Source organism: Vitis riparia, chromosome 14 (assembly GCF_004353265.1).
Source record: "Vitis riparia cultivar Riparia Gloire de Montpellier isolate 1030 chromosome 14, EGFV_Vit.rip_1.0, whole genome shotgun sequence".
Lineage (NCBI taxonomy): Eukaryota > Viridiplantae > Streptophyta > Magnoliopsida > Vitales > Vitaceae > Vitis > Vitis riparia.
In genome coordinates this window covers 21,171,403-21,186,881 of record NC_048444.1, presented here as the reverse complement: position 1 = coordinate 21,186,881, position 15,479 = coordinate 21,171,403, and the positions used below count along the sequence as shown (strand labels likewise).

General features: G+C 32.5%; 1 protein-coding gene across 1 annotated transcript; it reads right to left on the bottom strand.

Moving 5' to 3' along the window:
* Positions 1 to 9,035: 9,035 nt before the first annotated feature.
* On the bottom strand, positions 9,036 to 12,333 carry LOC117929969 (calcium-transporting ATPase 12, plasma membrane-type-like). The gene has a single exon (XM_034850413.1). The coding sequence runs from the start codon at positions 12,295 to 12,297 to the stop codon at positions 9,259 to 9,261; it is 3,039 nt and encodes a 1,012-aa protein (XP_034706304.1). The 5' UTR covers positions 12,298 to 12,333; the 3' UTR covers positions 9,036 to 9,258.
* Between the last annotated feature and the right edge of the window lie 3,146 nt (positions 12,334 to 15,479).

Below are 15,479 nucleotides of genomic sequence, written 5' to 3'. Positions count from 1 at the left end.
TGAGGATGTCAGCAACATGAATATAGTACTGTTGGGCCACAAGAACAACAGTATATGAAGGAAAAATGAAGGTGGGTTTCCCTTATCATGGAAATTTTCCCTAATTAAGCTAGCCATTCACTAAATGAATTCAATAAATTCTGCAATTCAGTATATAACAAAAAAAAAAAAAAAAAAAAAAAAAAAAAAAAAAACAAAAGAAGAAGAAAGAAAGAAAGAAAGAAAGAAATAAAGAAAAAGTTATGTATGAACTAGCTAGGTTGTGTTCATCTTCATGCACTGTTTGGCAGTCTTACCATATATTTAAAACCGAAGATTAGTATATATAGTGTAGCAAAATGACCACCTCTTGGTAAGGCCATGCTGCTAAGCCCTGAGAAAGAGGTCAGAATGGAGGATTAGGAGTTCGAGGAGGAGAGAAAAATGTAGCATCAATGTCCTTGCAATAAGCACAGTTTGATGAGTATCTATGTTGCTAGGCCCCAAGAGAGTCATCAATATATGTACCATCAATGTTACACGTGAGTTAGGCAAAGACCTAAAAGAGCCTTACTAATTTTGAGATCGAGTCTGTGTTCATGGTTTTTGTACATATGTAGGGTCCTTGATATGATATGATATGAAATAATGAGGTCTAGCTAGCCTTTAAGATCGATTGTCACTTGTTTGATATTAGTACAAGTATAATTTTCAAAGAAAGAAGGTCAAAAAGGTTGTTGACTCAATTGATATATAGACACATATATTCATGGGTAGGTACTACCCCCCATTTGTGTTTGGATGGATTCTAATCGGATTCCGATTTGGTCAATTTGTCTTATCAATTCATTGCAAGACATTGTAGCTTTGGGAGGTGTAACTGTGTATCTTGCAACACAAAGAAGTAGCCAACAATCCCTATATCTCAAATTGAAGCTGATGAATACTTTACAGGCTTGCTATCTTATGTTCTTATTGACTTTGGTTTCTACGTGGTCCCTTTTTCACCTATTTAGATATATCTCGAAAAGCTTTTAAAAACAGTTTTTTTTATAAAAAAAATAAAATTTTCACAATAAGTTTTAAAACAAGTCTCCTTTTTTCTAAAACAAAAGTTTGTTTAAAATTTTGTAATATTCTCGATTTGTTTTTTGCAATCGCCATCTCCTATTGAAAGAACTGGATTGTATTTTCATATATTTCTTATAATACACTAATTTTTAAAAACAATTCTTAGAAATACAACCGAAAATAATTAAATTTTTTGTTTTTCAGGATAAATTTTTAAAAAGTTTTTAATGTTAAAAACATCATCAAATCTAAAAAATAGTTTCCAAACAATCTCCTAATGTCCCATATAACATATCTACAAGATTCAGAGATAATCTCTGGATCTAAGTTAGAACTACCACAATTGTGGTATTTTAAAATTGATGTAGGTTATCAACATATTGGCGAGAAGATTCCACCCAAGTGATTCAATTCTTTGTTTTTTGAATTGTTTTGGTGGAGTTCTATCCATGTTCTCTTTGTACGGACGAGGGATGTATATAAATAGATCATTCAAGCTCCCTATATACATACATCCATCATTTTTTCTATTTTTTAAATAAAATTTACATCTAAAATGTCCAAATTAGCCTCTTCTTTTCTTCCTTTTTCTTACTTCATGTCATTTTCTTTCTTTTCATCTTCATCCTCAATTATTCTTCTTACATATAAAAAAAAGGGAGGTTGTGGCTGCTACTTGTCATGTCACTCCCTTTTTTCTTAGGTTCAACGTTAAAAGAGAAGAAGAAGAAGAAAATTAGAGGGAGAAAACGAAGGAGAATGAAAGAAATGAAGAAAGAAAGGAGAAAAAGAAAAAGGAGGAGGAAAAAGTGAAGAAGAAATAGGATTTCCATTCTTCAAAGGTGGGTGTGGAAAGATTAAAAAATATGTATTTTAAACTTTAAAAAATTAGGTAAATGTATAAAAAGTTTTAATGAACGCTTTTAACTTTTATTTTATAGGACTTATGAAAAGTTATATGTTGGAAAGTGTCTCAAATTCCTAATTTAGAAATATCTTTATAAACATTCTAGGTCACGAGAGAAGTTATAAAATGAAGATGAATTTGTAATAACTATATGAGGTGGATACCGATACGAAAAAAAATGAGATATACACAATGGAATGAGGGGGCTTGTGGTTAAAAAGAAATTGTGGGACTTTAAATGATACTCATGTGATAAAAAAAAGTACTTTGATATTTAGATTCAAAGTTTGATTATATCGTTATAGCTACTAAAGAATCAAAAGATTTGGATTCTATGATAATTGATCAACTTATGGGATCATTACAGGCCTATGAAGAGAGATTAAACAAAACTTTCATTAAAAAAGAACAAAGGAAATTTTAATGAAAGAAGTTAGAAAACTTAGAATAATGGTGGTTGTGACGTAGTTGTGGATGTGATGAAGGTAATAAAGGAAGAGGTAGTTTCACTTCATCAAACAATAAAATAATAAGTCACAAAGTCATATTTCTAAAGAGGGCATGGAAGATGACACAACTCAAAACAAAATGAAAGGGGAAGGTATGATAAATTATAAATTCAATATTATAATTGTAATAAATATTATCATTATATTTACAAATGTAGAAGTTCCACTAATAATAAAGAAGAACTAGTCAACTATATTGAAAGAAGGATCAAGAAGAACATATCCTGTTGTTAGCATATGAAGGAAAAAGTGAAGAGAAAAACAAATGGTATCTTGATACTAGAGCAAACAATCACATGTGTGGTTTCAATAATATATTTATGGAGCTTGATGATTTGGTAAGTGTCCATGTTACTTTTGAAGATGCATCCAAAAATTCAGTAAAAGGTAAAGGTAAAACCCTAATTTGTTTAAAAAATGAAAGGTATTAGTTTACCTCAAAGTTTTACTATGTACATGAAAAATAATATATTAAATTTAAGTAAACTTTTTGAGGGAAAAAAAAAAAACTATGATATTTATATGAAAAATCAAAGTTTTTCAATAAGAGATCAACATGTCAATCTAATTACTAATGTACCTATAACAAGAAATATCATGACTTTAAAAAAAAAAATTGATGTTGTAAAATGTCTAAAATCTTGTGTCAATGGTTCCTCTTGGATTTGGCACTTAAGATTTGGACATCTTAATTTGGGTGGATTGAAATTGTTAAGCAAAAAAATATAGTAAGAGGATTATCTTCTATATATAGATTACCTCGATCAAATATATATGTGAAAAATGCCTACTTGGAAAACATACTCGAAAAAGTTTTCCAAAAGAAGCAACTACAAGATCAAATAAGCCTTTAGAATTTATTCATGCAGCAGGATGTAGTTCAATTCATCCAAATTTTTTTGGCAAAAATAAATATTTTTGGCTTTTCATTGTTGATTTTAGTAGAAAAACTTGTGTATATTTTTTTGAAAGAAAAATCTAAAATGTTTAGTGCTTTTAAGAAATTTAAAACACGGAGGGAAATGGTTATAATATAAAGACAATGAGATCTAATGGAAGAGATGAATTCACATCAAAAAATAATTTTAAGAATATTGTGAAATTATGAGATTCGCCAACCTTTAATAGTTCCATTTTTTCCACAACAAGATAGTGTAGTTCATAGAAAAAATATAACAATTATTTACATAACTTGAAGTATCTTAAAGAGTAAGAAGATGTCTAAAGAATTTTGAGACAAAATTGTTCATTATGCCACTTCATTTGTCAAATTGTTCCCCTAATATAAGTATATGGAATAAAACCACTACAACAAGCTTGGACCGGAAGAAAGTCAGACATTTAAGAGAGCAGTGGAAGACAATAAAGTTTTAATTATTCCCAAATTTACCTTTTTTTTTTTTGGGAAATTGTGTCTCTCTCTCTTTCAACCTCATTCTTCCAATAAATTGGTGGTTGAGCTTATACATACCTAACACATTGGTTTGTTTATTGTGTCAACAAAAGCTTTAATACAAATAATGTTAGTTGAAGAATTCAAAAATAAAATAATTCACAAAAATACATAAGGTTTTAACATGGTTTGGTTAATCATCTCTATATCCACGAATAAGAGAGAATCATTCCACAATACCATAAAAAATATTATAGATGATAGAACCAAATAAAACTATTGGGTTTTAAAAACATTTTATGTTTTCTCACTCCTTGCATATATACCATGAACTACGAGTCATCTCACTCTACCAAGTTTCTCTCTTATTCTTCCTCTTCCTCACATCTCTATCCACCCCATATAATTGTTACAAATCCATTTTCATTTCATTAACTTTTTCTCTCATAACCTAGAATACTTATAGAAATATTTTTAATAACTTTCCTTATTTTATAAGGAAATCTAATGTTACAATAATATATGGATATAAGAAATATTATGTATAATATTTTTTTTATCATAAGGAATATATAATAATTAGGAATTTAAGTCATTTTCCAACAATCTCCATCATAAATCAAATGTAATTAAGTTAATATTGGATAAAGAATAATCATTCTATGATACCATAAAGAATATTATAAAGGATAAAAACAAATACAACTATTGGATTTAAAAATATCTCATGTTTTCCTACTTCTTGTATATATATCATGAACTATGAGTGTCCTTACTTCACCGAGTATCTTTCATTTTTCCTCACATCTCTATCCATCTCGTATAGTTTTTATTTTCATTTCATACATTTTTATTTGATAACCTAAAATACTTATATATTTTTAATAACTTTTCTTATTCTATAAAGAAATCTAGTATTACAACAACATACGAATTAATATAGGAAATATTCTATATAATATTTTTTTATAACAAGGAATATATATATATATATATAAATTAGGAATTTGAGATATTTTTCAATAATTTCCATTGTTAATCAAATTTTATTAAGTTAATATTCGATCCATCTCTTCATGATACACTCTATGTATCACATCTTAACGAAAAAACAATCTACTTCACCTTTAATTAAAATTTCTATCATTACCATCTTATATGTTTTGTTCTTTTGACTCTTTAAAAAAATTTAATCCAAGTTCTGATACCAATCTGTTGGGTACATAGAAGTCTAATACTAATTTGTTAGAATAAATTAGTTGAAAGAGATACATAGATGATTACAAAGAAAGATAAAATTCAGGAGAATTATAATTTTATTGTCTTTCCCCACTCTCTCTTACACAAATATTACATTATTTTTTATTTACAAACATAGTTAATAAAATAGAAACTCCTCATAATAACATATAAAAACCTTTTAAGGGTGGGAAGTTCAAAAATAGAAATTAAAATAATTATTCTAAATAAAATATTTTTCCTTAACTTTGAGAGAGTAATTTAATTATAATATTTAAAAAGGTTCTAAACGAAATTTAATTTTCATTTTTTTCGCATTTTACTTCACCTTGATTCTCCTTTTTCTCTAGCCATTTTGCTTTAATAAAAAGGCAAAAAGAAATACAAAAGGGGCAGATTTCAGCCATGGGTTAAAACTTAAATGCCACAATTATGTGCCTACGGTGCTACACTACAACCAACTTTCCACGAGGATCAGGCATGCCAAGGGACGGATGATCTCATGCATCGTCACTGCATCCTGATTATTTAAGCTTATTTTTATTTCTATTAAAATAAATAAAGAAATGGACCATTCTAAAATGGACCACCATTGTAGCTCCCAAAGATGTATATGTCAACTTATTACAGTGCTTACTTTAATTGTACTCTCTCTCTCTCTCTCTCTCTCTCTCTCTCTCCATCTCTCTGTCTCTTAAAAATAAAACCATCAAAATGAGGTTATATGCACAATTTTTTGTATTGTAAAAATTATTTTTTCTAATTATTTATCTCCATTTTGATTCTTATTCCACAGTCCACACACAAAAGCAGGACCTTGATGAGTATGGAGGTGGAACGTCTGATGATTAGATGAAGACCAGATTGAAGCCTAACCCCAGTTGAGTATGGACTCTATGGAGTATGAAATGAGGTTGAATGGCGTTTTCAAGAGTAGGAAAGAGCGGTGTCGCAGTCCATGGGAGTCCCGAACCCACCCGCCCCCCACCCCCCAAGTTGGAGAAAGTGGCAGGACGTAACTGTCCCTTCCCTTGGCCGCCCCATAAACAAGACAAAGTTTTAGGGCTCTGGGCCCCTCCCCTCCTTTATGGATAGATAGGGTTTTTGTACATTTCAAATTGGCACTTGCAGACATCAAGGTATATATATATATATCCCTACTTTTCAAATTCCTTCATTTCTCTCTCTCCTCCAGTCTCCTTCCATATAATAATATAATCTTCATACAGGCGACACCCATGTGCTGGTTCTGGTGTTATCTGTTTCTATTACCTTTCCGTTACAAGTACACATGATAGAATTGTCTTATATGTGGGTAGAGAAACCTGGAATTGTATCTTGTATGTCATTGTTTTGTGTGAACTTGGCTCCATGAATATTAGGGAAAGAGCAATTTGTATTAGTAATTGTCTTTGAATTCATATTGAAATTCAGTGAAAGAGTAGTTAAATATTGCTGGGTTTCTATTAGATTGGTATCTACTATCTCTCACTGCTATTGTCTTCTATAGTTCAGCTGGAATAGCCATATTTTTAGGACTAGGGTTATTGCTGGGTTAGGGTTCTTGTCAGGTTGAATTCAAATAGGTTCTTCCAAGGCGCATTTGAATTTGGGTTTTGAAAAACAAGCGGCTAAAGGAACTTGCAATTTAGCTTACCATTTGGGGATTGGAGAGGCTAATGTTTGTTCAGTTTGAAGGCACTCCATGGTTGCCTTGTTTGGATTACATAATGAACCTTACCTTACCCTGTATTTTGATTCCAATAATCCATTCTGTAGGGCGTTGTCATGCCATGACTCTGTGTATCCCTGTGAGATACAAGTGATTATCATAGTGTGTAGGCAGCCCATGGATTTGAATTCGACCCCATTCGTTTGTGACAGTATTTTAAGGGACTCATTAAGTAAGGTTCTGAGGCCTAGCTCAAGTGGCAAAGGGTAGGAGTGGGAATGGGGGGTTCCTGGTTTGATCCCAAATAAATTTGTTTTCAATCTGAAAGGAAAATTGCTGAAAATGCATGGCTTGTAAAAAGTTACTAGAAGAGTGTTGTATCAGGGACTATGCCAATATTGTTGGTACATTAGCTACATGTAACGTGTTAATGGAACAGAAATAAAATTCAGAAGCAGAAACTCTTTATTTATTTATTCATTCATTTGAAATTCAGAGTATTTTTGGTGTTGATCTTCACTTTACTTACTGTTCACATATTTTGTCGTATCTGTTTGGGTGGCATGAATAGCCCCCTCTCTCACCAGAACTGTGGGCCTTGGACCATATTGAATGACAAAGAATATGGTTATTGTATTTGTTTGATTTTCATCAAACATAGGACAAAGGAACTAAAGATAGAGCATTGTACCATTTTGGCTGTTTCTCTTTGGAATGGTAAGCCTGGGATATGTTCAAATAAGGCCAGAAATGACTTACTCTGGCTCTGGGCCCCTTCTCATTATCATGCTTTGGGAAAAGATAGGTTTGTTAGAAGAATTTTCTCCATTTCTTTTTCTCAATATAAATAATGACTCTGGCATATTGTGGTTGACAAGCCACTACACAAGTGGTAGCTCAAAAAGCCAAAAAAAATGGGACGTGAAGTTTGCCTTAGGTGATGAATTAATGATAGCGAAATTTTACTTTATCACTTTTGAAACCTATGTTAGGCATGGTTTGTGATGATAACGTGGGCCTTATGTTGAAATGATTCATGGAGCTCCTTTCAGTGCTTGTTTGGCCGAGTGAGGGCAACTGCTACTTTATGTTACTTTGCCATGTCCAATCCATATCTTCTTTGGAAAAATTTCCTTGTAGTTGCTTTTTCAGAGTGGGTTGTTTCTCTAGTGCTTATTTAGTGTTCAGGGCTACTTTTTTTTCCTTCCAGAACTCAGTCAAATTTTTGCTGATATGCTACGTATGAGTAATATTTATAAACTCATGCACCCCTGTCAAATTAAATCCAGTGATCTTTTTTCATCAAAAAAAGCTCTTACCAGGCAGAAGAGATGAGATCTTAAGTCACAAAGCAGCAATTAAGGGTGTAAATCTGAACAAATTCAATACATGGGATGTTATTCTTTTATGTAGCTCTTCCTTGGAAACAAGTAAAAAGAGTCGATAATCCTAGAGGTATACATCTTGATATTTAGGATGCTTCTTGTTAAATAATAGATTCTGATAAACTTTGAGGAAAAAGAAGCTCCTCTGCCTGTGGTCTTTGACGTTACAAAGCTTACTTTTTCCTTGGCTGTTATTCTTATTTGTCAGGATATCTGAAATAAACCATTTCTAATATTTATACTGGACAGTGAAGCTACGTTTGGTTTTTAGATGCTGTGAGGGAAAGGAATAATGAAGGGGAAAAGGAAAGGAATAAAGAGGTGAAAGAAGATTAGATACAAGTTTGACCCTGGTAAAGTTTTTTTCTACAATTTCCCCTGCTCTCCTACTTCCCAAATAGAAAATGGAGAATTTTCCTTCATATTTTCTTTTCTTTCATATGTTTTCATTACATTTTTATTCCATCCCTCCTTTTCAACTTCCAAGCAAAGCCTAAATGTCTTTCTTTTATATTTGTCACTTTTGTGGCCCCACAACTTTAGACTCCATTTCTTCTTGACATCAATGGAATACCTCCAAAGACAAATTGCTTTCATTGTGAGTAATGTGGTTTCTTTCTACTGCCACTCTTGGCCCACATTTTCATAAACATTTTTGTAGTGGATCACCTTTCATAGGGTGTCCGTCTGCTTAGATCTACTTCTTTCTGTAGGGAACACTAACAGTGCAAACCTTAGTGATGGATGCTGTTCAACTGCTTCTAGAAGTCAGGTTGCATTTGCATTTTCAGTGAATCTCTTCTCTTCACCATGATAGCTATGTAATTGGATATAAATTGATGACATGATCACAAACATGCAACATATATTTTGTGGCATACAAAAGACTGAAGCTAGAAAATTAAGAACATTGTATTCTTGTGAAGTAACTTCAGTCCTAATGATTGTAGTATGATCAATACTGTGATCCAGAATTTGCATTAACTGAAATTCAGAGAAGACTTCTATACTAGGAGAAACTACTGCTGCTAAAGATGCATGAAAGCTAAAATAGCAAATACATACGGGCTAGTTCTTGGGAGATTTGATCACTGCTATTTTTTTTATGATTTAGAGACACTAGGCTTGGGAAAGATGAGAAACCGTTTGCCAGAAACTGGAAGGCATTTCACAAGCCAGGCGATTGGCCAAGACAAAGATGCAATGGCTATACAAGCACCCCATTGCCCCCAATTCAGCCTCACAGTATCGGCAAACCTCTTCAGGAACTCAACCATCACCACTTGAAGAACTATAGTAAACCCGATGATCCCTAGAAACAACCTGTTCTTAAGTATACCCTTGAACACATTCTTCTTCTCCATGTGCCTTGCATTGAACTCATTGAAGACTTGGCAGAGGACAAAAGTATTGAAAATCAAGGTGTTCTTAACCTTCTCATCCACATTGAAGATATCCTTTCCCTTAAACTGTAGGATCAGCAAGACAGCTACCTGATAAAGGGCCTGAGCAATGAGATTCCTCCACATGACATTGCTTATAAGTGGCTTGGTTCGGCCTACAGGTGACTTCTTCAAGAGATCATTAGTGGGTCGCTCAGTTGCCAAGGCTAAAGCTCCCAAGGTATCCATTATCAAGTTCACCCACAAGAGCTGGACTGCAGTCAGAGGGACATCACCAGAAGAAACTGCAGCAACAAAGTTGATGACAAGAGCAGCAACATTGACTGTAAGTTGAAACTGGATGAACTTTTGAATGTTGTTATATACACATCTTCCCCATCTCAAAACTGTTACTACAGAAGTGAAGTTGTCGTCCAGGATGACAATGTCTGAGCTCTCTTTTGCAACTTCTGTGCCTTGAATTCCCATGGATAGCCCAATGTCTGCTTCTTTGAGTGCAGGTGCATCATTCGTGCCATCACCTGTGACTGCCACCACGTGGCCTTTCTGCTTCAAGCTCTGCACCATCAAAAGCTTGTCAAATGGGGAAGATCTGGCCATTACCCGAATCATGTCAATCTTCTCCATCCTCTCTTCATCAGAGAAATTTCTGAATGTTACACCTTCCACTACTGCATTGTTCATATCCTCATCAGGTTTGAGAATCCCACATTCCATGGCTATAGCTTTTGCAGTAAAAATGTTGTCTCCAGTGATCATTTTAATTTTCACTCCAGCATCTCTACAATCTTCTACTGCTCTTCTGACCCCTGGTCGACAGGGGTCCTTCAAGCCTACTAGCCCCAACAAGGTCATGCCAGTTTCTTCAAGCTTCTCATGGGACTGTCCATTTTCTTGTAGAACCTGTTTGTAGGCAAATGCTATGCAACGCAGGCTTTTAGCTGCCATGTCTCTAATAATTCCTCCAAACTGCATTCTTTTGTCATCATCCATTAGTTTTGTTTTCCCACCTTTGTCAAAATAGTGTGAACACGTGGCTAGTATCATCTCAGCAGCTCCCTTCCAATGTGTTTGAATTGTTTGGTCAGTGATTGTCCTCACCAAAACCCCACTTCGCTTCTTCTCTGAATTGAAGGCCTCAACATGGAGAATCTCACAACTTTGCTTCTGCTCGTCAATGTCCATGCCCAAATCTACCACAGCCCATGTGAGAATTGCTGTCTCAGTGGGGCTACCTGAGATCTCTGGAACTGATGTGGAAGGGAGCTTGCAAACGCTACCAGTCGTGTTCAGACCAACCCCCTGTTTCAATAACTGAAGGACAGATGGAGCTATTTCCAAGTAAGTATCATCCTCTATTACTTCATTCCCAAGCCAAAACTCAACGACCTTCATCTTGTTTAAGGTGAGGGTGCCAGTTTTATCTGTGCAAATGGTTGTGGCAGAGCCCATTGTTTCACATGCTGAGAGTTTCCTGACCATGGCTTGATCAGCCATCATTCTTTTCATTGAATAGGCCAGACTTAGGGTTACAGCCAAAGGCAAACCCTCTGGAATCGCCACCACCACAATGGTAACTGCTGCAGAAATGATATGCACCACCGCATCCATCACATCGTTGATGTTTGTCTTGCTGCCATTGAACTCCTGCATCCCATTTTCATCTTCAGTGTTTCCAGTGAAGTACCGGATGATGAGAACCACAAGAACAATCAGAGCCACAGCCAACCCAAGCTTCCCTATGGTTGAAGCCAGCTTGTCGAGACGAGCTTGCAACGGAGTCTGCTCGTCCAATTCACGACGAATAGAGCTCATCATCTCACCCCATGCCGTGTTCATCCCTACCGAAGTGACAAGCATTGTACCAAATCCGTCCGATACCTTGGTGCCAGAGAACAAGAATGGATTATCTTTATCATTGATCTCAACATGGTCGCTTTCGCCAGTCATGCTAGATTCATCCACCTTCAGGGAGTGACCCTCCATGAACAACCCATCAGCAGGAACCTGATCCCCGATATTCAAACACACAATATCCCCCACTACAAGTTGGAAGATGGACACGGGTTGCCTCCTCCCTTGTCTCACCACCTGCACTTTTATGTCACTAGTCTCACTCGAAAGCTTTTGAAACTGTCTTGATTGCCTGAAATTACTTACAGAGGAGACGATAACAACTAAAAAGATGGCAATAACAATACTGCCCCCATCATACCACCCTTCTTTAATGCCTTCCTGTTTGATTCCAAAGCCAAGAGATAGGATTGCACATACCATAAGTATAATAATGATGGTGTCCTTGAATGCTTCAACAACAAAACTGAAGAAACTCTTCTTGGGCGGCCTCCTGTACTGATTGGATCCAAAGACTTCTCTTCGGTGCTTAAGATCAGCCTCATGGCCATCGATACCGTCCTTTTCATCAGTCTTAAGAACCGCTACAAGCTGTTTAATTCCTCCGAATTGATGCAAGCGTTCAAAGTCCTTGTCTCTCACCGTTTCAGTCAGCATCTTCTGGTCAATATTGAAGAAGGGCACGTGATCATTTGAATCACTTTTAAGGACATCTTGAACATCAATGGAAATAAAAGATGGAGATCGTAGTATCGCAGGGCCCAACAGTGGGATGTTCTTCTCAAAAATCTTTTTAGTCAAAGAATCAAGAACCTTGGTGAAGTAGATAGCTATGAAAGCCAACCGCCACCGCTGATAGGGCCTTGCACCATGGAACTTCATCATGAAAAATAAACAATGGATCAGAATAGAGGAGAAGAAGAACGAGTAAAGAAGCCTTTGTGAATAGGAATCATTTATAGAAGCTTGAAGAATTGCCTCCTTGCTCAGAAGCTTCACTGTTACTTCCCGGAAGGTTGGTCTTATTAATATTGTTCTTATTTATTTTAAAATGGATTTTATTACTTTTTGATAAATATGAAATTGATATGGAAAATTGTAACCACTTACGGTAACATTTTAGGAATTCTATCCTCTCATCCATGCTTGAATAAGAATTTAATTTTATACTATTTTAGGTTTTTTAAGTAAATGTATTTTTAAGTCAAGTCAAAAGATCTGTATTTGAATTTTCAGCGTAGTTTCCTGGTTGTTACCTTTGATAAAATTGGGAAATAATGTTGCTATATTTTAGGGGCTTATTTTAAATATTTATATTTTTTCCTTAATTTTCTTCTTAAAAATCTGGAAAAATATCAAATTAAAATAAGGAATTGTGATTGATAAAATTGGAAATTAAATATTATGAGAGTATTAGTTAAAAAGTGGTGATATTTCCACTCACAAAAATCTATCTTTCATCTATTTTTTATTTTCTTTTAGGCCCATGAAATCCTAACCCTCTTTGCCTTTTCCATTTCCTTTCTTTTTCTCAAAATTTAATCTTAAAAAAAAAATAATAAATAAATAAAAACATGATATGCATGATCATGGTTGTTTGGTCATGCCTTTATGACTTAGTGACATTTTTTAGTTTTTCTTTTAAAAAGGAAAGGAGAAAAAAGAAATTAATGAAAGGAAGGACAAGAGGTAAGTTTGTTGGGTTCATAGATGCAAGGGAAATGAAACATTTTTATTATTTTACATTTATTTTTAAATAAAAACCTTTGTGCTATAAATATTTGGGGTGTGGATCACCTCGAGTGGAAAAAATCTTCCTTGATCTTCAAGTGGGTCTATAATAATTTGACATCTAGAATTTTAATAATCTAATATTTCTTTTTAAAACACTTCATCTCTTATATCTTTTCAATACAAAATTGAATAAGAAATCCTTCAATTAGCGATAACCACTCAATAAAAAAAATGATTAAAAATTATATTAAAACTAAAATCAAATTAAAACTAAAAATATAAAAATAAAATGATAAAAATGATTAAAAATGTGATTAAAATAAAAATAAAATATAAAATATAAAATATAAAATATAAATTGATTCCTCATTATAAAAATGTTTTTTTCTATACTAATTTTTCCATTGATTTTTTTTTTCAAAAGGTTGAAGAAAAAGTCGAGCTAAATAATTAAAGTTAAAAGCTCCCTAAATCTTAATATAGGAATTTTATTTTATTTTTATCAAAAAACCAAAATTAAAAAATAAATTTAAAAACAAAATTCTATAAAATTATAGCGTTGGCTTAAAATGTAACATTTTTCTATACTTATCTTCCATCTCATATTTTTACTATTTTTTTTATCTGTGCTTATTTTATTTTATTTTATTGAACATATAATTTTAATTTTATTCAAGTTTAATCTAAACTTATTTTTCCATAAATTCATTATTTTAATTTTATTTCTCTTAATAATTTTTAAGGCTTAACTTAATCCTTTTTATTTTTTGGCTTAATTTTTTTTATTAATGTTTTTTTAATGTTAAGATATTTTAAATATGTAAATTTTAGATTATGTAAATTTTAAATAATTTTTATTACATTTATTTTTCTTTTTCATTATTTTCCTTAACCCAAATGATATCTTACATTGTGCAAATTTAGGATTTGGCTTAAAACAATATTTTATCTTTCTCTATATGAAATCTTATACTATAAATAGTTTTTTTTTTCCTACAAATGCTATAAATGAACCATATCTTAGATTCTTCATAGAAATTAATTTTCCTTTCTTATTTTCTTTCTCTTTCCACATAAAACATCATATCATAATATAACCCATTGAATAGTTCCTTATGCCCCAAACTAGAGAAGGATAATTTTTCTACCATTTTTCTTTACTTTTGATAAAATCTGGAAAAAAAAATATTGCTATAGATGAGGGATTTTTTTTTTTTTTTTTTTACATATTTGGATACTAAGATAGAGAGTAAGTTAAAAGGGGTAATACTTACATGGTTTTACTTTGGTACCAAAAAGTACTTTTCATTACATATTTTTTTTTTACAACCAATAGACTGAGGACATGTGTAAAAGTATCACCATAATAATAATTACAATAATAATAATAATAAAAAGACTATTGAGCAAGTCACTATCTAATTAAAATAACTTTTAAAGGGTTAAAATCTTATGTATCATACATTTCAATTCTCCTTATAATTGATTTTTTATTGGTTAAGAATTTAAATCTAATGTTACCTATATAAAATTACTTAAAAATATATATATATATATAACAATCAATTCTAGTATTTAAGAATTTTTGTTCTAAATGAGGTAAAAAAAAATTAAAATAAAATTTAATTCAGTTAACAACCAAATTAAAATTATAATTTGAAACATTTTTGTATGAAGTTGAAAGATGGAGAATGAAGAGGTGAATAAAGAAGTTAGAAGATTTTTTTTGGTGACGAAGACATTGCATAGTTGAAGAAGAGGAGATTAGAGGCAATGGACAAAAAAAGAGGGAAAAATCCTCTTAAACAAATCGAGTATCTAACTTCTTTTCCAATTTTTTAGCAAATCAATAATTTGGATGATCAAGATTGTAACTATAACATTCAACAATCATGGTTTAAAATTCTGTATGGTACCGCATGGGTACCATAGAATTTTCCTACTTACATTCATCAAAACTATCTTTTTATATATCATTTTTTGTAATTAAGAAAATGAATGTAAAAAAGTAAAACTCCTTATATTTTTCAAATTTACCTATACTTGTCAAATCTTAGTTCTTTACACTCCTTTCCATTTTCCTTTCCTTTCATCTATTTTTAATTTAAAAAAAAATGAAAAATGGAGAATGAGGTGCATGATCATAGTTACTTAGTCATGCATTATTGACTTAATGAAATTTCTTAATTCTTTTTTCTAGGAAGGAAAAGAGAAAACAAAAGAGAAAGGGAACTAATGAAAAGAGAAGAGGTAAGGTTCCGTTCTAGAATGATGGATTGAATAGATGCGGAGGAAATTAGGTTTTTTACGATTTTACATCTATTTTATTTTAT

What these genes read in the sequence shown, in the direction of transcription:
- LOC117929969 (XM_034850413.1), bottom strand. Translation starts at nt 12,297, where the DNA reads ATGATGAAGTTCCATGGTGCAAGGCCCTATCAGCGGTGGCGGTTGGCT.